This window comes from Paramormyrops kingsleyae, chromosome 7 (genome assembly GCF_048594095.1).
Source record: "Paramormyrops kingsleyae isolate MSU_618 chromosome 7, PKINGS_0.4, whole genome shotgun sequence".
NCBI classification, from domain to species: domain Eukaryota; kingdom Metazoa; phylum Chordata; class Actinopteri; order Osteoglossiformes; family Mormyridae; genus Paramormyrops; species Paramormyrops kingsleyae.
In genome coordinates, this window is record NC_132803.1 from 29,241,405 (window position 1) to 29,265,588 (window position 24,184).

General features: G+C 47.5%; 1 protein-coding gene across 2 annotated transcripts in view; it reads right to left on the reverse strand.

The window, feature by feature from the left end:
* The window catches only part of stxbp1a (syntaxin binding protein 1a), a 31,019-nt gene that overhangs the window by 1,874 nt on the left and 4,961 nt on the right, over window positions 1-24,184 (reverse strand). The window contains exons 2-19 of one of the 2 annotated variants that reach the window (XM_023831503.2): window positions 15,774-15,823; window positions 14,241-14,322; window positions 14,027-14,103; window positions 13,598-13,676; window positions 13,382-13,485; window positions 11,596-11,744; window positions 11,226-11,310; window positions 10,798-10,928; window positions 9,986-10,093; window positions 9,230-9,290; window positions 8,932-8,997; window positions 8,119-8,199; window positions 7,849-7,987; window positions 6,119-6,228; window positions 5,889-5,990; window positions 5,717-5,802; window positions 4,516-4,670; window positions 2,113-2,278 (exon numbers count right to left, since the gene is read on the reverse strand). In XM_023831503.2, coding sequence (XP_023687271.1) covers window positions 2,169-2,278; window positions 4,516-4,670; window positions 5,717-5,802; window positions 5,889-5,990; window positions 6,119-6,228; window positions 7,849-7,987; window positions 8,119-8,199; window positions 8,932-8,997; window positions 9,230-9,290; window positions 9,986-10,093; window positions 10,798-10,928; window positions 11,226-11,310; window positions 11,596-11,744; window positions 13,382-13,485; window positions 13,598-13,676; window positions 14,027-14,103; window positions 14,241-14,322; window positions 15,774-15,823 — 1,775 coding nt within the window. In that variant the 3' untranslated portion in view covers window positions 2,113-2,168. The remainder of the gene's footprint in view (window positions 1-2,112; window positions 2,279-4,515; window positions 4,671-5,716; window positions 5,803-5,888; window positions 5,991-6,118; window positions 6,229-7,848; window positions 7,988-8,118; window positions 8,200-8,931; window positions 8,998-9,229; window positions 9,291-9,985; window positions 10,094-10,797; window positions 10,929-11,225; window positions 11,311-11,595; window positions 11,745-13,381; window positions 13,486-13,597; window positions 13,677-14,026; window positions 14,104-14,240; window positions 14,323-15,773; window positions 15,824-24,184) is intronic. The other variant, XM_023831505.2, reaches the window with a different exon arrangement.

Here is a 24,184-nt window from a genome sequence, read left to right on the forward strand (position 1 = left end):
AGCTGCATGCAAACGCTCGACCAGAGTGCAGAGGGCACAGCACGACAGCCCGTTCACAAAGACGTGAACCAGTCACCGCGGGAATTCTGTCTCACCGACGGGCTACTGCCACACCGGCCGATGATGTCACAGTGCTCTAAGTGACATCACGGCATCTCTGGATATTCACAGTGACATCACAGTTCAGCGAGAGCTCAGCCATGATGCGCGAATGGGCATGTGACCCGGGGTAACTGCACGGTCCATGCAAACACAGCAGCACAAATGAAAATGAGGGCCAGCTGCATAAAAGGCTGTTCTCCTTCCTACCGTTCCCTGGTTTAGAAGAACGCAAAATCAAACCAAAAATCTCAACAACACAAGCACAAGGGAGAAGGAGATGGAGCTTACTTGATTTCTCAACAGCTGAAGACACATTTCTTACACAAGGCATTACACGGCAGGGAGGGAGTCAGATTAAACCAAACATTTGGCCCACTGACTCATTGAAGACATAAGAAAGCAACCGTTTGATCTTCCCATGACAGCATGAAAGTCAGAAAGTCAGGAGATTACAGACGGCAAGCGGGCCAAAGTTTTGGTGTCGTCCTAGTAACATTTATCATCATTAGTACTGTGTTGTCTACGTAGCAAAGCTGTGTGTTTCCCCTGCTGTAACTTACCGAGGTGCTGTTGGTTTTTTTGGATACAGTCTTTACCAGATCCACCAAAGCATCGCAGTGGTCTATGGAAGGTAGAAAGCTGACCCCAGATCCCCAGAGCCCACGGCCCGATCCAGCGAAACGCACAGCTTTGCTGACCGTGTGCCGACAACAAAAAAACGGCGGTTTTCCCACTAGTGGCAACTCGCCAGACTGCGAGTGTGCCTGGAAGATGATGACTGGGAGTAATGGCTGCAGAGCAGAGGGAGTGTTGGATGTAGCAGTATGGATGTGGGTGACATACTGCGCATGGTGATCGTTTTACTGGAAATGGGGTTCAGTGAGATATCGCTTTAGCAGCCCTGGGGTGCCAGTAGCATGCTGGTCTGTTGTGCATGTCACCTGGGGAATCGCTTATTGAAATGAGGAACTATCACCACCAGAAAAAGCCGCACCAGCTATATCTTATCTTTGCCATGGGGATGAGCTGTGGGCTGCATGTTATTTTTGGCATCCTCTCTACCCTGAATACATGCTGGGTCCTCGACTGCTACAGGCAGCGGAAGGCCTGCAAGGATTATTATACTTATGGGCCACTGCATGGAGGCTACTCTGGTCTTCAGTTTATGTGTTTATGTATGTATTTACTACTTGCTAAAGCATATCAAGCGAACATCACTTCATATTCCGTCTGTATATGTCTGCAGAGAATCACTGATAAGGACCATAAAAGGGGGTGACTTGCTTTTCTGTTTGCTTTCCTAAGTGACTAAAGAGGCACTGTCCTCTCTCCTGGGGTCCTGGCTGCACAGGATTCTCAGCAGGCGGTCGCCGGGTGATGTAAGAATGTGATGTCTGGTAAACAAGGAGTGAGCAGTCGGGGTGGGTAGGGAAGGCAGTCGACGCAAGACGACGACTCGCGTTGAAATTGAGGATTAACGAAATTGCTGCTCATTTAAAATGTGTCAATGTGGTAACTGTTTATTAAAATAAAAAAGTAAAATCAAAGGAATCTCAAGGGTGGATTAAATCGAGATTGGCACCTCATCAGGTGGGAATTGCTATGAGGTAGAGTGTGAATGGTGAAGAGGGATTTAATCCACCCAGCAGAGACGATGGTGGTATAACAGGGATGGGATCAGAACCTCCCCACCGACCCAGCCGGGCCGCACCAGCCACAGGCCTGTGTGTCCCGGTCACATCTGTGGGGACCGGGGTTCCTGTCACCGTGTTCTAGATTGGACGCTGTTACCAGCACTTTGTATCGTGCAGTTCACACACAGGCCTGCAGGAGGCGCACTGGCTTGGCCCCCTTCGTGGCAGAGGGGTTGGGGAGCCAGGAGTCCCTTATCCCGGAGGAGTAGAGTTATCAGTGGAGTGTTGCAGAGGAAAACGGAAAGAAAGAAAGAATGCCCTTGAGCTGTGGGGTGGGAGGGCATCGGAAAGGGCTTCTTTGCACGGCTGCCTTTACTTTTTCAAGAGTGTTTTCTCTCCCACTCCCTCTCTCTCTCCCCCTCTGTCTCTCTCTCAGTTGTCTGAGGGTTCTGGGTCCTGAAAGGACACCCTAGTGGACTCTCGGAAGTCGGGGTGCTGCAGGTCCATTAGAAATTTGGTGGGGGTGAGCGTGTGGGTGGAACCTGCGGAGGAACAGAGGCGGCTTCACGCTCACTTTTCATGGCATTCCACAACGTTCACCCCCCCCACTCCTGCTCCCCACCTTCCATTTTACCCGAATCCCCCAGGAACAGCTGGGGGGTGGGAAGGAGACAGCCACTGGGGCATCTCCAGGGAGACGAACACTGCAAACCCCACCCCTCTGACCCACGTCCCCAGATGTGGCCTCCTCTTCCTCTTACCTACGCCCTCCGAGCTGAGCTCCACAGAAACCTTACCCGCCGTGCCACGCGTCTCCAAGGAGACATCCGGTCCAGTAAAAACATTCGGCTGATTCTGTTTACCGGGATTTTCTAACAATAGTGCCTCTTACCATGGGAAATAAACTGCCACCTGAGAGCAGTTATTTTATTTAAAGCCCCCGAAAGCTGTAAGCCTCCAGTAAATTCCTGTATCTGTGATTCTAGGCTGCCACACGCGCCATTTGTGTCAGGAACCCTGAAGTGTAGAAGTAGGATTTACAGATCTACCTGCTTTCTGCTGTGAGACCTAAAGGGGCTGTATCGCTATACATGTGTATATGGGAACCATATCCAATTCTTATAAAATCTCCAAGCTATTTGTGTTGTTTTTTTTTTTTGTTTTTACATAATCAGTGTGGCTCGTATTACGTTAGCAAGCAAGAATAAGGCTTTAAACACAGGAGAGCCCAGTGACTGCTTAACTGAACGGGGCTTAGTTTGGATGTTTAAGGGCTGCTCATCTGTGGGGGGGGACCTCAATTATAAGATTTATTGCCTGGATGGACCTGGGCTTGAATCTGGGGCTCTAGCGGAGCCTGCAACACAAGTGAACAGACACAGGAAGAGACACACACACACACATATATACACACATACACACGCGCACACACACACGTGAGACGGACTTACGAAAAGATGCAAAGGCGTGGCTGCAAGTCAAGAACAACAGTTTAAAAGAAACAGAAAAGCAACAGATCCAGGACACGGCAAAGACGAGACAGGCTGCCCCCCTCAGGGAGAAAGCAGAGCTGCAGGCCGTCCTACATGAAGATCAGCAAGGCAATGGGAACACTGGTGCTGGGCTACTGGAATTAGCATATGGCATCATAATGTCACAAAATAATACTTCATGAAGAGAGCAGGAAAGGAAACCATGGTGCTCTTATACCTAAGGAGGGTCTATAGGAAACTGTATGATGGCAATATTTTATAACCAACATAAATTTTGCTGGAAAGGTAAAAGTGATTCCACAATGAGAAGTGGTTGCTTCCCTGAAATGATGCTATAATATCTGTGATAACTGGTTGGAAGATTGATATTAGTATATAGTATATAGCCCTGCCTCTGCAAATGTGTTGAAAATTCTGTTGAAGTTTTACTGCTGAGAAGATACTCAACTGTAAAAAAAGAATATTAATTTCACTCGTAGAGGACAATAACAATGGAAAATGAAACATGGAACAAGGTTTATAGACTAACAACTGACGGACGTGTATAGAACCAAAAAAGTCTCACAAAGGAGGGAAATGTTTTTGTCCTTCTGATTTTTACCAGCCCCAGCTGAGCAAGATCAATCCTGCACCTTGCAGATGAGCTAATTCTGAGCATCTCGGTCTCCCAGGGGAATCTGAGCGCATGAACTAAAAAGAGGTGGATGCTGAATGCCTGCAACAGCTACCTGCTCGCTCAGGACAAAGGCCTTACGGTCCCTGCAGTGTTAATCTGTCATCACGAATGGAGTCACGGCAACAGACACAGGAATGGCCGGTCTGTGGGGAATGGCAGACTGTCACAGTTCCTGCCTGGTTTCTCAGCATGGTTTGCTGCTTTCAGATATTTACTGAGGCAGAAGAATATCACTGCCACTACAAATCTGAATCTCATCAAGGATTGACCGTCATTTTCAGCAGTTCCTTCAAGCTGGGTATGACTAACCTCTACGATGACCTGCATCGTTTTGGGAGCTTTCTGTAATTAGCACCTGAACTGCCATGTGAGGTGATGTTCTATCCAATAAATTACCACAGATCACTTCCGAGCTGGATCTACAGGGTCTAAGGGATTACAACCAAGCAGCCCTGTCTTCAGGTAGATATAAGCTTTCCTCCTATCAGACAATCATGTTATCCTGCCACCTACTGGAAATCCTACTCTATTCAAGTTTGATTCTGCTGGCTCATTGGTTGACTCTCTTCTTCCTGCGGGGCTCAGTAACACCCCAAGTAAACAGACTCACCGATGATGGCCTCCCACTTGCCATTGGCCTGCGTGACCTCGTAGGCGCAGCGCATCTCGCTGAAGGACACCCCGCCGATGATGAAGACGATGACGCGGGGGCCAGTGCGGTACTCGCCGGGGGTCTTGTTCTTGTGCCAGTGGCCATACCGGGCACTGCAGAAGGTCAGAGGTTCACCAGAGAATGTTTGTCTTCTGCAGTGTTGACCCTTTCTGGCGACGTGTCAGGAGAAACGTCTACTCTTTCTTGCAGGAGATAGCTTAGCTGATGTACTGATTTTCCAGAATGTCTTCAATAAACTCCTTAAACTCTCAAATGGATGTGACAGTCTACATATAGTCTATATATATATATTCTGTAGTCTATAGACACTGTAGACTACCTGATCGGGTCTGCAGCTGGATAACACATCAGCCCATTTTGTCAACATTCCCCTCTGTCAGCCCAGAATCTGCTAGCATAGCTGAGCCACCGACGTACGAGGAGAGCTGGCCGCCTCAGGAGGTCTGCTCAGTGTTTCATTAGTCACATGGGCCCGCTAGAACCCCCTGGGGTTGCTACATCACCTATTTTTAGGTCGATACACACACACAAAGTTACTGCCCCTGACTCGCCTCTTCCCAGCCCCCACCCATCTGAGTTTATTGATCTATAGCATCCCCCATGTCCCCCCAGCTTTCACCCACCCCCAAACGGTCCATAATGACTATTGATTCTGGAACTCATTATAGGAGAACATTCCTCACCTGGGTACGGGCTGGAAAAAGCAAAAGAAGCCACATTTACTCGGGGGGGAAGGAACCGCAATGAGCCCGGGACTTGACTGAGGCTTCTGCGACACCCCCGATTGCTTCACTGAGGCTTGATTTGTTTCCATTTAGATATTCTATACATTTGTGACTGTAGCAGCACTTGAAGGCTTTAGGCTTCCTATAGATCTCCATAGCCATATTGTAATATGTGTAGATTCCTTATATATTCTGTATAATTACTTTGCAGGCTAGATGGTACAATATGTTCTGTAGATTATATATTCTATAGATACTGTAGACTGCGTGTGCATATTTGTACACAAAGTATAGTCTGATGACTTGATTCTAGTGAAGCAATTTCCTGTTTATATTATGTAAAAGTACTTGCTGTTCATTTATTCTTGTGTATATATGTGTGTAGGTGTGAGCACATGAGCGCCCCCACCCACCTGACTGCAGTGGTGCTGAAGGAGGCAGAAGAGCGGGTGGAGATGTAGGGGTAATGCTTGGTGTCCAGCTTGTCATCAATCACATCCTGAAGCAGAACCAGACAGACCCATCAGACCGACAGCCGAGGCACCAGGGTGACCAATAGAGAGGGGAGGGAGGGCCGTGACTGACCTCCATGATGTCCTTGATCAGAGGGGTCCAGCGAGACAGCTGGTAGGTCTGCTCGCTCACCCGCTCCTTGCGGTCCATCTTCTTGCCCCTGCGCAGGGTTGACTGGGGCATCAGAGAGGATCAGGGTAAAATCAGAGAGTAGGTGAGACTCCCGAAGAACAGGCAGACCAGCAGCATTTTGGGGGTTGGTGTCCACAGCACTGCCAGTGCCAGAGGAAACATGCACTCACGTCTGTGATGATGGGCACTCCCAGGTGGGCCATGTTGGTGATGATCTCGCTGTCCTCTGGGGGGATCTGGGCATGCTGAATCAGCTTGTTCAGATTCTCCTCTGTGATCCCTGGGAGATTGATAGGTTGGTGAGCAGAAAAGGAGAAGATGAGGGACACCTGAACATGGGCCCTTAGATCAGCGTTCCCCCCCTCCAAGCAAAAATGTGGACCGTCTGGGTAGGGCTGTGCGATATGGCATAAAATTCATATTGCGGTTTAATTTGAACCATAGACGGTAGACGGTATATATTGTGGTATATAATCTGATCTGTAAATTTCAATATAACTGTTTTTGAAAGGGTAACATATGTCCATAGCAAAGGCATTGCAACCTGAAGTTGTATAATAAACTGTTAACACATTTCAAAGTAGTCGTGAACGTAGAATATTTATTGTGCAAATCTGCAATTAAAAAAAAAATGAAAACATTTCAAGTAACTTCCCTGGTTTTATCTTATATTAAAAACACAGGTTGGTTTTGTAAACTGTAGGTAAGCAGAAAACAAGACACAGAACCAAAAGCTACAAAACTAATACAATTAGACTAGTGTCATAACTCCATCTATATTAGTATGACCATCTCTCCCATAAAGGTCCTGCACGGGTTCGGGTACCCGACGGGTGACCCGCAAATTTTGATGAAACGGGTGAAAAATATTGTACTGTGTCAGATTCGGGTCGGACGCAGGAGAGCGCAGGTCTAAATTTCGGTTTTCAAAACATCATGTGCCAGCAAAAAATACCCTAGGGCTATATTTTAGTGACACACAAAAAATCCCTGCATTCAAGATGATAAAACATAAAATCCATATCAGTTTATGCCGGCACGCGCATTCCCCAAAATCTCTCCCACTTTCATTTTCAAAAAGCGCGTGCGAACAACTCTTTTGACGTCTTGTCATGGTGGAGAGAGCATGAGCGTTTGTTTCCCAATATTGCTCATGTTGCGAGATCTATTCTCGCTTTCCCGGCATCCAGCGCCACAAGTGAGCGAGATTTCTCATGCGCCGGATGTGTCATCCAGGAGCGAAGGAGTCAGCTGAGGCCATCAACTGTGGACGATAATATCCTTTTTTAACACAGTAATATAAAGCACCACACCAAACGCTAGTCTTCGCCTTTGCGTAGGAATTCCAATCGGGTAATCAAAGGAAAATGGACAGTGCACGTAGGTAGCCTGTAAGACCTAATAATGTGCAGAGTAGCCTAATGTACATTTTATATATGTTTTATTAACTCATTTGATTGTAAGCTGGTAAGGCTATGTGTGGGCATGGCAATATCAAACATTATTTGAGTTTGTAGGTAGGCTACTACCGTGCGGAAAATGTATTTTATTTCTGTCGGATAACGGTTCGGATACGGGTTTAAATATGACGGTACGGGCGGGTGCGGTTTGTCAAAATCAGATCCGTGCAGGACTCTGCTGCCAGGTGCAGCAATAATCACATAATTTTCATATAAATCATATAAATAAAGTATTTATTATTTGATGGGACTTGATTACGTCATCTTTGCGGGCGAGGAGCGGAAATTTCTGCGGTAGGGCGGTATAATCAAAATTTCTCCCATTGGCCAAATTTATATCGTATACTGTTTATACCGTTCAGTACTACATCTGGGGGTCACCTAGGACTGGGTTGAGGAACACTGCCATAGTAAGCATGTCACGGGGGGGGGGGGCTCACCGTTCTTGAGGAAGATGTAGAGCAGGATGATGCGGATCTTGTCGTAGGTGCTGACGTTGCCATCCAGCAGAATGGGCACGATGGCTCTCATGGGGTCCTTGATCTTCTCACCCTCGGCATCGGTGCCCATGGCTAAATCCTAGAACACCCAATAGGAGGGGAATCAATTGGAGGAGGGGGATTTCAGATCTGTGTCCTGAATCACGTTACATTGTCTCATATTCCCCTCCGCCACTACTTCCTGATATCCTTGGAGAGCGGCTGACTTGCCTGCTCCACACGGCACAGCTTGTCCACGGTGCCCTGGTAGTGCTTCATGCAGTCCTCAGCCAGCTGGAGGTGGGTGGAGTACTGTGGGGGGACACAAGGGGGTTAGCAATGGTCACGCCAGGCCATGACTCAGGGGGCTGTGATCTCATACCTTGACTGAACAACACACTGGTTAACAGCTACAAACATACCACAGTAGTGATTTTCAATTATCTCATTCCTTGCAAAAGAAAAACATCAGATTTCACACATTCTGTAATCTCATATCCACTCTAAACTTCAATTCAGGTTTTCCACATTTATGCAATCGAAGCTTATGGTGCATTACCTTTGCTAATTATAAATTAAGTGATTAGAGACAAGCAATCCTTTGTAATTGCTCGTTATCAGAAACTCAATTTTGCTACAGGATCAGAATTTCTGGGAAATCCAACCACGGGCAGCCATCTCGAGTTTGGCCAGCATTCGCTCCCAAAAGCAGACACAGTGTTAGCCTGTGAAGACTCTACATTTATCCACATTTCACGCTTAATTGCAATTTGAGCATGTAGGTCCGTACACGTAGGCTGCACAACAGCAGAAAAGAAATGAACAGAGATAATTTAGCAGTTTGTCGGCAGTTTTAAATCGTGCTGCGTCGGCAGATCCTGCCGGACGTGACCATCATAAATCGTGCCTGCTTCTTAAATGAACAGAAAGGAGAAGGAGTGATATTTTTTACCAGCCTGCAATATTTCCACATTAAGGTGTCTTGTTTAACTATACCGAACGGAATGGGTCCTGTTAGGCTTTGGGTTTTTGCCCCTCCCTCACCTTGCTCAGCTCCTTCTGGTACTGAGGCATTTTCTTCAGCATCTGGGACAGGTCCCTCATGGTGGTCTGCAGAGCACAGGGAATACAGTGATTTGGGAGGATCCCTAACACAGCTGGAAAGTCGGCAGGGAGGGTAAAGAACCTGCAGCTCGCCTGATGTCCTGATTTGGACCTGGCGTTGACTCACAAGCATAATTCTATGGCTCACGGCTCCTCCGAGAGTGAGAGGGAGGGTGCAGTGTGTGGATGTGCGGACTGTGTGTGCGCAGAGTGTGTACGTGTGCGACAGGAGCTGTACCTTCTCGCCCGTGTTCATCCGTTTGCTGGCAGAGAAGTCCTTCAGGGAGCGAGTGACCTCTCTATGGGACAGAGAGAGAGTGAGAAAGTGTTTGTGAGGGAGAGAGCGACTGCGAGATTAGGAAGACTTTTTATTATCTAAATTCAATTACATTTTTCAGAAGCTGAGAGCAGACAGTCGTGTGACTACTTTATTCATTTACTTATCTACCATCAGCTGATTAATCCAAGTAAATCTTCTGGCTGATCTATCAATATATCGATTGAATGGTTCATTCCAAACAGTCAGCATTTTCTTTCGTTTATCCACAAGACTGTGCTGGAAAATGACCCCTGTGTGACCTCACGTTTTACAGTAAGACATCTGACATTCTGCTGTTTGAGAACCTGCCAGCGTGCAGCCTTTCCGACACCATCGACTGCAATCTAAACCCGCTGCCTGTCGGATGCTGTTGAGCAGTTTCTCACACAGCAGTCCGGTCTTTTTAATTTTCCATCTAAGAAAAGTTCACCTGGTCCAGTGATCTTTTTCTACGCTTGCTGAATGCAGGCTTAGCAACGGAAGCAAACTTCAGAGTCCGTAAATAAAACCTGCGTTTGTACCATAAGACGGCCCCGCAGATACAGGGCACGTGGCTGCCAGTAGGTGGCGTATCAGGCGAGGAGCGGGATGACAGGGAACTGCGGTCAGAGACAGGTGATTGCTACACTATGTGTTTGTGATTTAACACGGATGTCGGCACAGTCGAGGACTCACTGGGACACCTCAGCGATGTGTTTGTGCCGCAGTGACACCCACAGGTCATCGTCCTCGTGGAGCAGCACCTCCTTCTCGCGGGAGTCGCCCATGCCGCTCGTCTCGTACCTGCAGGGACACGGCGGGAGCTGAGTGACCCCGAGAGGCACCAAGGAGACCAAGGGAGCACAGCCTGGGTCAGCGAGCACAGCCTGGGTTAGCGAGCACAGCCTGCCCCTAGGCTTTCCAGTTCCCTTTAAATGGCCCCAGTACTGAGTCAGAAGTCCTAATTGGTTCAATCCATCCATCCAGACTTCTTCCAAAACCGCTTATCCTGTATTGGGTTGTGGGGAGCCTCAGACCAGCATGCACAGGGGCACATGACACACAAAGGGTCCCTCACAGGACACACAAAATCACAAAATAAGGGTAATTTAAAGACGACAATTTACCTATTTGCATGTTGTTTTTGAATTGTAAAAGAAATGGAGCCAAGGGCAGGAGTTAAACTTATAACCCTTGATTTCTGAGGATACGGTTTTGAGAACCAGCCTGCCGATTTTATTAAGTACTTTAACTGAGATCCTAACGGCTGTAGAAGCTGTCCATGCTACAGAATACCTTTGCCTCAGTTAAGGACAGAGGTGGGAATTTCAGGTCCAGAGAGTAAATGTCTAGACCAACTGGCTGGTTGAAACAAGACCTTTATCTGGACTTTTACTCTCTGGACATAAGCTACCCACCTCTGCTTAAGGATGAACAGCTGACAGTTAAACACAGGCAGTGATACTGAATTCAGGCCTGGTGAGGTGGTTCCGACAGCACTGGGTTACTTGTAGACGTCGTTTTCGATGGGCAGCAGGTCGTAGCTCATGGCCTGGAAGGTCAGCTCGTGCAGGACGGGGGACACCGGATCGAAGGCTCGGTCCAGGATGATAAGCTGGGACCGGGCCTTGTCTGGGCCCTGTGGAGAGAGGGGGGGGTAATAGTGCAGTGGGGGCCGTGTCTACATGATCCCTGCTCACCGTCCTTCACGCTCTGGAACCTCATTCTATAGCACGTTATTGATTTTAATTATTTTAACAGTCAGTAATACTATTAACGACTCACCTAACCCGCTCTGCCGCATCACTCTCTGCTCCCATTGTCTGTTAATCGTCTTACACTGTCACTGTCTTCAACATCCATCTTTCTCACTGCACCTCTTTTTTTAACACAAACCCCCCCCCCCTCCTCCTCTCCGCCCCGTCCTGCGCCTCACCTCTCCCATGGTGGGGTCGTCAGCCTTGTATGCGTCCAGTTTGTCCTGGACCAGCTGGGCCAGAGTGGCGTTGTCCTTGTACTCGCTGGGAAGGGACAGACGGAGAGTGACGGGGACAGACAGTGACGGACCAGCCGAAGCCAATGCCTTATTGTCAGGAGAAACATGGAGCTTTTGCTTTTGAGGTACTTTTTTTTTCCTTGACAAATCAGGGTTACCCAGTTGTGGGTTAAGGGTCCCGCTCAGGGGCCTTGGGATTCAAACCAGTCTCCTTCCGATCACAGGCACTGCATGCTATCCCACAGGGCCTCACTGCGATGCGGCTGCAGTGTCATGGGCAGTGTGTACATATGTCCCCCTGTGGCCTCACCCCCGGTATCGCACGGCAGGGTACTCCTTCAGAGTGGCGCACAGCGTGGCCAGCTGCTCGGCCAGCCTCTCCATCACCGGGTTCTTCAGCTGGGTCTTGTGGGGGCTGTAGAAACTCTGGAAGGCATCGGGGTTGTCCAGGGAGTACACCTGAAAGGGTGAGGCACACGGGCCAGTTGGCGGGGGGCCACCTTCACATTGCAGTGTTTATGACGTGTGAAACCCCCCGCCCCCCCCCAACAGGCCTCGCACCTTGACCTGATATTTTAGCACTGAGGGAAAACTTGTATGGAGTTTATGGAGAGACCCAGATATAAACAGCAAGGCAGCCAATCAGTGTCTACACTGGATGACACTGCAATGGCTACTGGCGTGGACCTTAACGTGTTTCTTTATGCTTATTTACTACGTAGGTGTGTGTTCTTTCACTATTACAGGCACACAGCGCTATTTAACATATTTTGAAATGAATAATGACAGCCCTCTCTTCCTTCCTGCCATTGTCTCCCAAACCTTCCTCTCCTTCCCGAGATAATTCGCCCTCTGCCTCTTACTTCCATTCTCTTCCGACAGGACGCAGCGTTGCTGACCCCCTCCCTGGCCCATCTGTCCAAAATCACATGATGCCCTTCTGCTGCACAGAAGGGCCCTTCCCATCATCACCCGGGCCATTTGCTCCATTCCCATTGGCTGCCGGGGAGAATGCTGGCCAATGGCTTGCATTTAAGGGCCAGGGAACAATCTGTCAGAGCCAGCCTTTCCCCGGGAGCAATTCTGTGACTTGTATATTAATTATTCAGGACAGGAGGAGTGCACTCCCTTCCACAGGTAAAAAAAAAAAGGTTCATAAAACCTTTACGAATAAACAAACTGACTACCTTGTGTTAGGACACCATCACTGGTGTTTTTAAAGCCTGATCCTGTCACTGTCTCCCTCCTTTATGTCTTTTCATACTGGTATTCACAGGAGAGCCCACTGGGCATGTGCGCCACTGACATCCCCACTGGATCATGTCGAATATGTAGGTGACCAGACGACGAGCATTTCAGCTATTCTGAGTCTGACTAGCTCCTGCTCACTGTTACATCTCCGAACAAATTAGCCGTTTTCTGCTTTCTCCCCCACTCTGCACAGCTGTTTTAACGATGCAAGTGTTACTGCTGGTGTATCGCGGAGAGGCAGCGTCCTAGCCAGTGACCTTGGTCTGCAACGTCACCAAGCAGGACAGCTGTACCGCCATACAAAGACGGTAACGGCGTATTTTTTTCAAAGTTTAATGACTAAATCAGGTCTCCTAGGATCTGTTTTATCTCGTGACAAAATATCACAGTTCGGCTTTGAAGAAAACACTATCATTTACCTACCTGCTACACATACAAAAAAAAAGTAAAAAGACTTAGAAGCCCTTTTCCTCAGTTTCATTGTCAGCCTTGTTACTGTTTTGCTTTTGTAGGTCTCTTCCTTGAGACTCCCAAAAGCGTCCTCACAGACAGCCTGAATAGTCTCCTGCTTAGGGCTGATCTGTCTAGGTCTCTCAAGGTCGACAGTCTCGACACTGGACCATCTGTACTGGAGTTCCCTTCCATTCTCACTCTCCTTTTTCTCCACACAATGCCTTGAAGGAGCTTCTCATCTCCCATTTCCTGTTCTCCAGCTCTTGCTTCCTGAGGAAGTTCTTCTGTGGTGTCACAGAAACTGGGTGCAGGCGTAGGCCGGGGGGGGCTAGGTAGGGGGCCTGAGTAGGGGGCCTGAGTAGGGGGCAGTGGCGCCACCAGCAGACCCTCACCTGCGACTCATAGGGCAAGAAGGCGATGTTGATCTCTGTCAGGGTCTTGATAGTCTTGGCAGCCCGGCTCTTCACCAGTTCATTGAACAGGGGGTCCGGGCAGGCTGGGGGGCAGCAGGGGGGGGGGCGGGATTCAGTGCTAACACATCCAGCTACATACTTTAGTTAATAAAAATTAATGAATTAATTAATAAAGATGGATCCTCCTGTACTCACAGTCGGTGAAGAACACATGGGCTGCTTTGTATTTGGCTGAGTGGGGGTCTTTGAAGTCCCCCATGAGAGTCTGCACAGACTGGAGGAAGACAGGGAGGCGGAGTCAGGGACGTGGTCATGTGGGATATCCCTATGGGAACCACATCTGTGCGTGTTCATCACATCTGTGCGTGTTCCTCACATCTGTGCGTGTTCCAGTGTTTGTTTGGTGTGTGTAGACTTTGTGTGTGGCCAGTATGGTAGCCCAGGACCCCTCCCCGGGTTCCTGAACCATTCCAGAAAAACATCTGGATGAATAAATAGGTAAAACATGTCAGCTGATATGAAAGTGTTGCCTAAGCAACGACGCATAAATACATGTGTGATTGGCATAGAGTCACGCTGAGCTCCGTACCACACTGGGATGTGCGTGTGCGTAGTTACGCTTACCTTCTCAGTGGGGGTGATAAGGTAAATGGTCTCCAGGGTGGGCAGCGGCTCCCGCCTCTTGTTAATGTCTTCAACAACTAGAAGAAAGTGTTGGAAATTGAGGGTCAACGGGTTTGTATGTAACAGGCGGTCATGACGGCGCTGGGCAGGCAGCAGCGTATCCATGGAGACCAGCCCAGCAGCATGGCTGTATGGGAGACATGGGCTGACTCACTGGTGATGCCCTCGGTCATGATGTCTGTCATCTTGCAGCAGGACGACAGCATCCTCATGCTGAGCTGGTCCACCACTAGGGCCTGGAAGATGGATGGGAGAGAAAGAAACAGGTCAGGGAGACAGAGAGGAAGAGAGGAAGATGGGGAGAGGAGGAATAGAGATGAGAGAGACAGGTCAGGGAGACAGAAGCAAAACAGGATTAGAGATCAGAGAGAGGGAGATAGGAAAACTGAGTGAGAGGAGGATTAGAGATGACAGAAATAAAATTATAAAGGTAGGTCAGATAATGTGAAGATGAAGGAATCCAGGTAATACAGGATAGATGTTAGGATAGATGTCAGTAGGGGACTGTAAGAAATATGTCAAATGCTTTGGACAGATGAGCAGGAAGGCAGTGGGGTAAAAATGCAAAAAGAGGGTCAGTGTGAGAGTGAGAATAATAAAAAAATATGAGAGATGGGAAAGACGGGGCAGATCTGAGATGGAAGAAGGCGTAGGTAAGACCACAAGATACATGGTGAACAGGGATTGGATAAACACGGAGAGAGGGATGGGTGGTGTCTGGGTGGATAGGGGACGAGGGGGAGGGAGAGCGGAGTGGCAGGTGAGCAGACTGGGTTTGGCGCCTGGGCGCTTTTAATTCAGCTGTGGTGCCACAGAAGGACTTAAAATAAGATATGATCTCAGACAGCAGAAAATGACTGTTCCAGGGGTACGTGGGCACTTACAGGAAATATGGATAAAATGAACCCAGATTAAAAATAAATGATAAAAATAAAAGCAACCACTAACAGTTATGCAGGCAACATATCACTCAGGGGAGGGAAATTAAATCACAACGCGAGTTTATACATAGGAAAAAAGGCTTGATCCTGTAATTAAAAACAACAATGCAAGACGGGTCTGAAACACCGTAACTGAAGGTGACTCTCTCAGCCTTGATTTATGACTGCAGGTTAAGCAATACTCGACGTCACTGATGTTCACAAACACGCACACTTACAAACACCCCCCCACACCAACCGACCGCTGGGTTTCAGAAGGTCAGCAAACTGAAGAAACCTTGCAATGGCACAGTACGGCTTGAAAATGAGCTTCAAACAAAAAAGCAACATGGATTCCATATAGTCTTGGTCAAGGTTATCATCAAGAATGGGATCATTTTCTGCAACAATTGAAAATAGCGTTACTTTATTTGGACTTCTTAAAAGCACTGGACGATTACTCTCAATGTCCTCTCCAGGGTCCCTTGGAATTTTTGGTTAACTAGCATGTTATCTATGGGCTTGTACTGTATGTGCTTTTCAGATACAGCATCTCTCCCATTAAAAAGTTGTGAAACAGAATAATGTGAGTTAGGAGGGATGGAATGAAAGTACAAGTATTGGTTTCGATTCTGAATGTTACGGGAGCATCAGCATTACATATTTCTGCTAACATTGTTAGGAACCCCCCCCCCTCCAGGTGTTACAATAAGGACTATCTGATCACCAGCAGCGGACTGCCAGGACAACTGAATCAAGCTCCTCACCTTCCATTCGCCCTTCTTCTTGACCTTCTTTATGACGTCATTCATTATCTCTGTGAAAGAGAAGGAGACAGGTGAGTGGAGCGGTCAGCGGGGCAGTCTGGACTCACGGCGGTGCATCTGCTCCATCGAGTGACACGACAGCTGTGTTCGTGATGGCCTGTCCGCGTGCAGATGGATACCATGCAGTCCTGGTCTCCAAAAATTAGCCAGATCATCTGTTTAAGGTCACAGGGATTCAGAGCCTGTCCCTCATATCACAGTGTAGTGCTTTTGAAGCCTGTATTAAGACTCAGACCGAGAACGTCACATGACCACCAGCAAGGGTCCTATGAGCAATACGCTGCCCCTCCTGGACTATGCTACCATGCATCTTTATGTTAAGCGCCACGTCAATGGACGTCCTAATGAGGTCAGATACAGGTAAACCCATAGATTAGCTTCTCATCTGCCACTTCTGACACTAATACAGTGTTTTGACCATGTTTTACCCGGTTTCTAATGGTCTCCTCTGCAAAGGGATACAACTCGTAAAATAAATTCACTGTATTCAGTCACAAACTAAAGGACCTGATGATAGTATAAATGGAGGCATGACATAAATCATGTGACCGCCTTTTATTTCAACAGGAGGAGTCTGCCATTGCAGTATCGCAGAAGTTAAGGCAGCACTTGATATCTTGGCCTTTCTGTTTCTTCTCCATGTCCTGGCAGTATGTCACGTCCATGTTGGGATCGCAGCGCTGGTATCCCACACTAACTCCGCGCGGTGAAAGCGACGAGGCGGCGGGCAGGGATGCGTCAGCGCCTGATGGCGAGCGGCTTGCCAGTGCCCCCCCGCCGATGCCCGCAGCCTGTCTGATGGGAGTTGGCTGCCCCTCCACAGGTAGGCGTACCTCAGATCGACACTTCGCATAGGATGATGGACGGACCCTTACTACAATCTGCCGAACCTTTGCCCATCTGTGATGTCACCACTGCGTACCGTGTGCCTCAGTAACAGGCTCCAGGTGTTCAGTAGTTAAAAGTGTTCAGTTCCATTCCAATTCCCATTACATCATTCTTCTTTAGCACTGCCATTCCTATAAAATATGATTACCTCGCTTCCTGTTTATGTGTTTTATAAAATGGCATCATGTCTTGCTTTGTTGTAAAATGCTGGTTTCCGGCACGCAGAACACCCACCAGATCTCTAAAAGTAAAGCTAATTATCAAAGCAAAGCGGGCAGGCTTTAAAAGCCTGTAAATACGCTGGTATGGCGGCGTTTGAACGCTGCCAGCACTGGATCTTGCAGCTAAATGTGAGATGGGGCATATGGCAATCGCCATGAACGCATCTGTGTCCGCTGTCAGATAGGGAGCCAATGTGTTTCAGGAAATCCAGCAGTTACATAAATACGACGTTAACCATTAGTCCTGTTCTATGATTACAGGCAGGGCCCAGGAGGGGACCATCCCAGAACTTTAGCTACCTTCATGTGCTGGTCTTCTCAAAGCTGGCGGAGAACGTTCTTACTGCAACATTAATGGAACATTATTTCCATATTTTACATTTTAACAAAGGTTCTGTCAATATCAGCATGATAATATTATTACCAGAACAGCCTTTTAATGCAATCAATGTTGAAAATGAACGTTTTATAATAAAATACTGTTCTGTGAAAGTGCTGTACATACATAGCACAAGCATGCTGTCAGCCCCATGCCGCGAGCTCTGATGTACAGCGACAGTCTTACCTGCTGCTCTACCACGGCCTGCATTTGCTTTATATTATTACTCTTACTTACATAGGATAATATTCTGGGAACAGCAGGAAAACTGGACACTTTGAACATTTCCATACCTTAATTGTAACATTTAATAAACGTTCCAAGTACGAACAATTATTAGCTGAGTGCTCCCCCCCTTCCCCCAGTTTCAGTTGCTATGTGTGTAAGCAGTAGCAGATGTCGTTGGCATTCATATACAGGAGGGATTATCATCTCAGTCGAGACTGTATGGTTAAAATGTGTACTTTGACATACACAGAGATGAAAATAAGGAAAATCAAGAGTTTGTACTTGTCCTGTATTTTTGTATAAAAAACCTGCTCTTATTGTTTCAGAACAAAGAAAGCATTATTAAATGGAGCAGAAAGGCAGGAAGGTCTAGTGCTACAAGAGAAACCCTTCCTGGGTCAAAGGTCGACATCGGAAGGGGAGATTTGCATAACCGGCAGTTTGTGTCGCGGCCTGGATGCAGGGTGACGGCTGTTGGAATATGCCTCCCGACTGGTCGTGTGTGCAAAGCGACGCCGTCTCGACGCTGTCATCCCACGCTGAGTGAGAAGGAAGCACTCCCGATGAGCCGGGAGGACACGAGGAGAGACGCCCGTCGCCGTGGCTCCGTCGACTTTGTGCTTCGATCACTTTTAATTTAGTTGAAGCCGGGTGTCTGCAGCCGCAGAGCCAGAAACGGCGCTCGGCGGTGACAGTCCCCGTCAGCCTTCCCGCCGGCTCCGTCAACACGGCACAAGAGCTTTGCCTGCATATCCATGCATTTTTCTGTGAGGAAACCCCACAGGTGACACTAATTAGGAAGAGTTAGACCCACAGCCCTCATATTCTCTGACAGGAACTCTTAACTACAAGACGGCACCATGACATGACCATGGAGGGTGAAATTTTTTTTCTGTATAAAGCGCCTGGTTAGCCCCAGTCTGACAGCCTTAACCTGAGACCTGGGCTGGCGTGACATGTGACCTGGGAGAGATCCAATCAGAATCCACCCTGTAGGATACGAAAGCTGCAGATACGGGGTGTTTCTCAATATGCGTACTTGACCATACTTGTTCCCGTTTTACATCACCTTCCATTGGCGAAGACCAGTTCCAATGCTCAAGAACAGAAGTACAGAGGATGGTAAAAATCTCCAAATGTTGTTCTAGCCCCCCCCCCCCCAAATATCACAGATACTTTGGTTGCATTCTCGCCAAACGAAAACAATCTCATAATTCACTGCATCTGAAGTTTGTTCTTGGGAGGCAGGTTAGCAAGACCAGTCTTGCCAAGACCGCAAGTCCAATCGCTGCGTTCTAAGTATTAAGAAACACCCCTGTTCCCGCGGTGATGAAGGCGTTCCAAGGCACTCGCACACGATTTTCATTTACTTCCCCGCCCACATAAGTTCAGAGCATAAACAAAAATATCACACCTCCCACCTGCAACCAACATAACTGTTACCCAACGCCGCTGCCCCCTGCTGGTCAATACCTCCCTGACTGCTGTGTCTGTCTTGACTTCCAAGGTCCTATTATGAGCGAATAATTACAAGAGCTGGTTTATACACTTTTGACATGATGAAGATATCTAGTCAGCGATGCATTATGACGCTGGATAGAAGCCAAAACCAAATAATTTTTGAAGCGTCACCTATGGATATGAATCTATCATTCTGAACACCAATACAAATATCTTCTGTATATAGAAATTCTACAGTACAGGGGTTTTATATTTTTTATAATTGTAAGGGTCATCATATGTATAAAACACATGAAACAATATGGAAAAATATATTACACGTCTCCATTTTAACCCGTTTTAAACTGACTGTGACTGTCAGTTTGTGCAAAGTGCACAGTTTGGCTCTTGGGTTTCTCGTGCGGTGAAAACTTGCAGACGACTTTTCCTCCGTACTGATGCGTATTTATCAAGCAAACTGTCCAGTAGGGGCCTACCCAGCAAGGGTCAGCGGCAGACATGCAGAAAGTGATTTGTGTGGGGGAGGGATGGTGCAATGAAAGCTGAGAGATGTCATCACTGCGCTCACAACCCCAGCAAACAGGCTTAGCAAACCCATGGACATGTCGCTACAGGCCACGCCCACCAGCTGTTTCTGAGGTCATCTAAAGCAAATGGTCCCTCGGTAACTGTGGACAGAGAACTTTAGATCTGGGCTGTCCAACCTTTCTTAAGGAAGGGAAACCAAAATGAAAGCAGACCACAGCTATAGGAGTCCCTTACCATTAATGTGTGACCACATAATTAGCTAAAACCTGTGGACAAGGGGGGGACCTTATATTTCATTCTCTGGGGCGGAGTCCTCTAATATTTTTTGTGACACATGAACTGGGTGTTGATACTAACATTTCATAAATTTAAGGGATGCTTTTCCGGACCCATCAAGGGGACGTGAACAGGGCTGGACTGGGATGAAAAATCAGCCCTAGACTTTGGTGGATCCCCATGAAACGTCCATCAGCCCGCTGGGAAAATGTCCGGTTTGCCAGATGGCTGTCCAGCCCTGGCTTAAAGTCCCTGAGTAGATGTCCCTCAGTCTGACTTCTCAAACAGCCCACCGTAATCAGACACGACTCCCCGAGTGCGTAGCGTAGTATCCTGTGTGCCTCAGTGACTCACGCCTCACTCAGGAAATCACGCATATTCGTCGGTGCAATCTCTGATGTGCGTGACAGTTGTTTTGGGTGAAACCGTCAACCCGGGTTCTTGGTGCTGGAGAGATACTGTAAGTTTTAGACGCATTGAGACTTGTCATCTTCTGAAGAAAAACAAACGGCTCAGCAAAGCTCAGGTGGGGGCGTGAGTATTATGGCTGGTGTGCTACGCGCCGTGATGTCAGTTATGCAGCCTGACACTGACCGCCATTCAAAGTCTGTTTTAAGTACGCTTACCGATAGTGTCTAAGAGAGAAATGCTGTTAGTGTACATGTGCCCCTAATGAGTATTTTGGCGTCCTCACAAGGCCGCATGCTGGTAAGCCTTGCAACACAGCATCCAAACGTCTGTTCACTCCAGAGGTGCGAATGTTTCAGCATCGAGGCAGTGAACTCTGTACCCTGTCCTCTCCCTGGGCCTGGCTGCTTCACCAAACGAGCTACCATTAAGCGCTAAGTCTACCGGACCTCATAACCCCACTGCGTGTTTGTCATGGTGGTGAAGGCTCCGTTGGGGCACTTGACATTGGATTGAACTCTCTGAAAAAAGCTAGAAATTTACGCATTCTGTCCGCATTACCAAATTCCCATTTTTCCTCCTTCCACAGGTTGATTGAGGGGTCCTAGGTTGCCACTAATTAAATGGGATACACTGCAATACTGGGGGGGGGGGGCATTCTCAAAGTGTACTGTAGGGGGGTGACCAGGACAAACAGAAGCACACCTGCAGACAGGACGTTTTCGCATTCCCCACCACATCGACAGCCTGGGGGTCTCTTGGGTGTTCTTGGGAAATGGATCAAACCCTGGATGGAGTATTTCCTTACTCCAACATGCCACGTTGGTGTCACTCACCCATTGGCAGCATATGTCATCGTCAGTATCCACTCAAAATATATCACATCCCCCAGAGCATAAGTCCTGCACCCCTGAAGGTGCCTACACACTCTACGGGACCCATAATCCACTCCTTCTTTGATACTGCAAGATTCACTGCAGTTTTATTTATTTTACCGTAAAACTTCTAAAAGGGGGCACATGAAAATGATGTGAAGTGTTGATTCTGTCGACATTTTTCATGTAAAATGCACAGGATTGAGGGAGCACAGCTTAAGCTGGCCTCGGGATCCTGGCTTAGCTCCTATGGAGCGATGGAATCCTTGCCTGGGTGTTGGCAGTAAGGGGCCGGCCACTCCTCCTGGCAAAGCAAGCGTGCCAACCCACCTCCGTACATGCAGGTGGACACAGGGCTCTCCACTGGGTGTTAGCAACTCGATATTATGTTAATTTAGGAACACGGAGACCCCAAACTGAGATGCAGCCCTTATTCAGTGCGTGCGGAGTACAGGACTCGAGCAGACACCAAAAGTGTCTGGTGCCTCCTTCTGTCACAGAACCTGTTCCGAAAGCCGTTTCCTGTCCCACAGCAATTCGAACACGCGAGATTTATCCCAGGGAGAGAAAAAAAACCGGATGAAATCTGGCATAAAATCAAACAATTTTCTGGCAGATTTATGTAGTTTTAACCACAAAGCACCTATGCAGTTAGGATTTGACACCATTCTGCAATTCCTCAAACTGACCAGTTGTGGTAATAAAAAAAGAAAGTGGAATGAAGAGGATTTAGCTCACTGGTGCTACAGTTAATGACATACAGTAAGCAGTTACCTGAAGCCTTCAGCCCAAGGGGGACCCCCTGTCCTACCCTGAGGGAGCCTAATGTCACCGGATGTCACCCAGAGCAAAGCTGCCTACAGCCGACAAACACAGCCGCTACACCGAGGAGTTCTGTCCATTATAGCTAAGTATTATAATATTATCACCTTTACATGCTGATTGATTATACATGTTACAGAATTATTCTAAGTATTCTGTAATTGGTACTGTTTGAAACACAACCACATGTGTAAACCACAACCCTGTGCTGGACCAGCAGTTAGGGAAGACTTATAGATGCATGTTACTGGCTGTCTATCTAACAGTGTATCTCACATGAGGTAAAAGTGCAGAGTCTCCATGCTCTAATATTATTGCTTCAGTATATAAAATAATACACGTACAATGGAACTCTACGGGGGGCCTGGAGGCAGCCTGACACAACTTGCCCCCCATTTGCAGTCCAGCGCACCAGAGAGCTGTGGGTTTAAACCCCAGTTCCCCGCCCCTCTGCATTTGTGGCCTGTGAGCACCGACAGTCAGCATCGCCCATCCTCCACCTTAAACAGTGCCTTTTAAAAACCAATCAGATACATCAATTGCTATTCTCACGTGGGGGAGGGGGTACTGTGGTATGTGGCAGAGAGCATCAGAAACATCTCGGAGATACGGATATTATGTAAGAACACAGTCGGTGGGCTTCAGTGGTCCTGCTGGCTTCCTGTCGTGAGCTAATTTTAGTCGTTACCAAGGCCTTGCCTAAAACTGCCTTTAAGCAAATTACTATTTTTACTGTGCTTTGATCGCTGTGCCGTAATAACACACCTTATTGTGTTTTTATGGGGTATTTTTAAAGGCAGAATAATTCACATTGTTCTGATAGCTGCGTACCCAGAACGGGATGCATGAGTATGCAGAAAACGCTGCAAGGTTACGTGGGAATTTTGGATTAGAGGTGACCGCGATAGCAGACGTCGGCTGCCGTGAATGGCTAGGGAGGGTACTGATGGGGGCTCGTGGAGGCAGCACATCCGCTCCCTAGGGATGCCACGACCCTTGGTTCACCCCCCGAAATACAACCGGAAGGTGACAGTGTCCTGTAGCCCAAGCGAAAGTGAAATATGCTCTTAGAGAGGATTGTATCAGTGCCTAATAAGGACCCTTTTGGAGGGGCTTCGGAAATAGGAGGGCGGGGGGGACTGCATCCCCCCCCCCCCAGCATCAAAAACATATACCTAAAGAAACATATACCTAAAGAAGATTGCAGTCCTGTATCAAACACTTCCTCATATGGATCATGTTATTTATGGTTTGTTGTGAGACTGTATGCTATACAGTGTTAGTTTCATTTAAAATGATAAAATCTTTATTGTTCCAAAATTATTTTTAAATCTTTCTTACATGACATCCTTTCACAATGTGAATAATACATGTGTGCCCACTGCGATATCACAATGTACACTGCACCCCCCCTTCCCCCGCTGGCGTAAATTCAGTCTCCCCCCTCATGTCACAACCGTCTGATGCCACTGTCCATTGGCCAGATTGTATTTTCTGAGAGCTGCCCACTCCCATGTAGGGTTACTGGAGCACGTAGGCAAGATGACTTTGTGGGAAGAACCTGGAGTATCAGCATAATCGAACCCACAACCATGAAGGCCACAATGCTACTGACCCACCTCACAATGATGCTTCACCTCATTATGCAAGACAAGTCATGTATATGTCACTGTCCAATGAAACCCGAGTATGTCGTTTGAGGAAGTCAAATATGTGACATCTGACTGACCAATGAAAAGATGTTTTATGAAATCAGGTAGTATTTATATTTGTACTAGTTACTAGTAACGTGAATAGCTAGATAACCAGCTAACATCACAAGATTAGTTTGTGTCCTGCTGACACTGACATATGTGCCTCGCTGACAACAATCCACGTAAATCCATTTAAAACATTAAACCATGCACTCACAGCTGTGTATAGATATCTTCCTATTGGTAATGCTAAGGATGTCTCTTTACATTTCTGTGAAAATGCTTTTTCACGCTCCTGATGGATTTTTGCAGATAAGTCTGTTTCATCGATCACCAACAATATATATTATACATATTATACTGTGTGTGTGTCTGTGTCTGTGTGTGTGTATATATTACACATTCATTCATTCATTCATTTACCTGTCTGTTTACTTATTTATTTCTCGCCCTATCGCACCAGGACGTACCCCCACCTTGTGCCCTGCCCAGCCTGGCATAGGTTCTAGGCCCCCGCTGGGTAAAGGTATAACTGTATTTTATATGTAATAAAACTCTGCAATAACTCTTC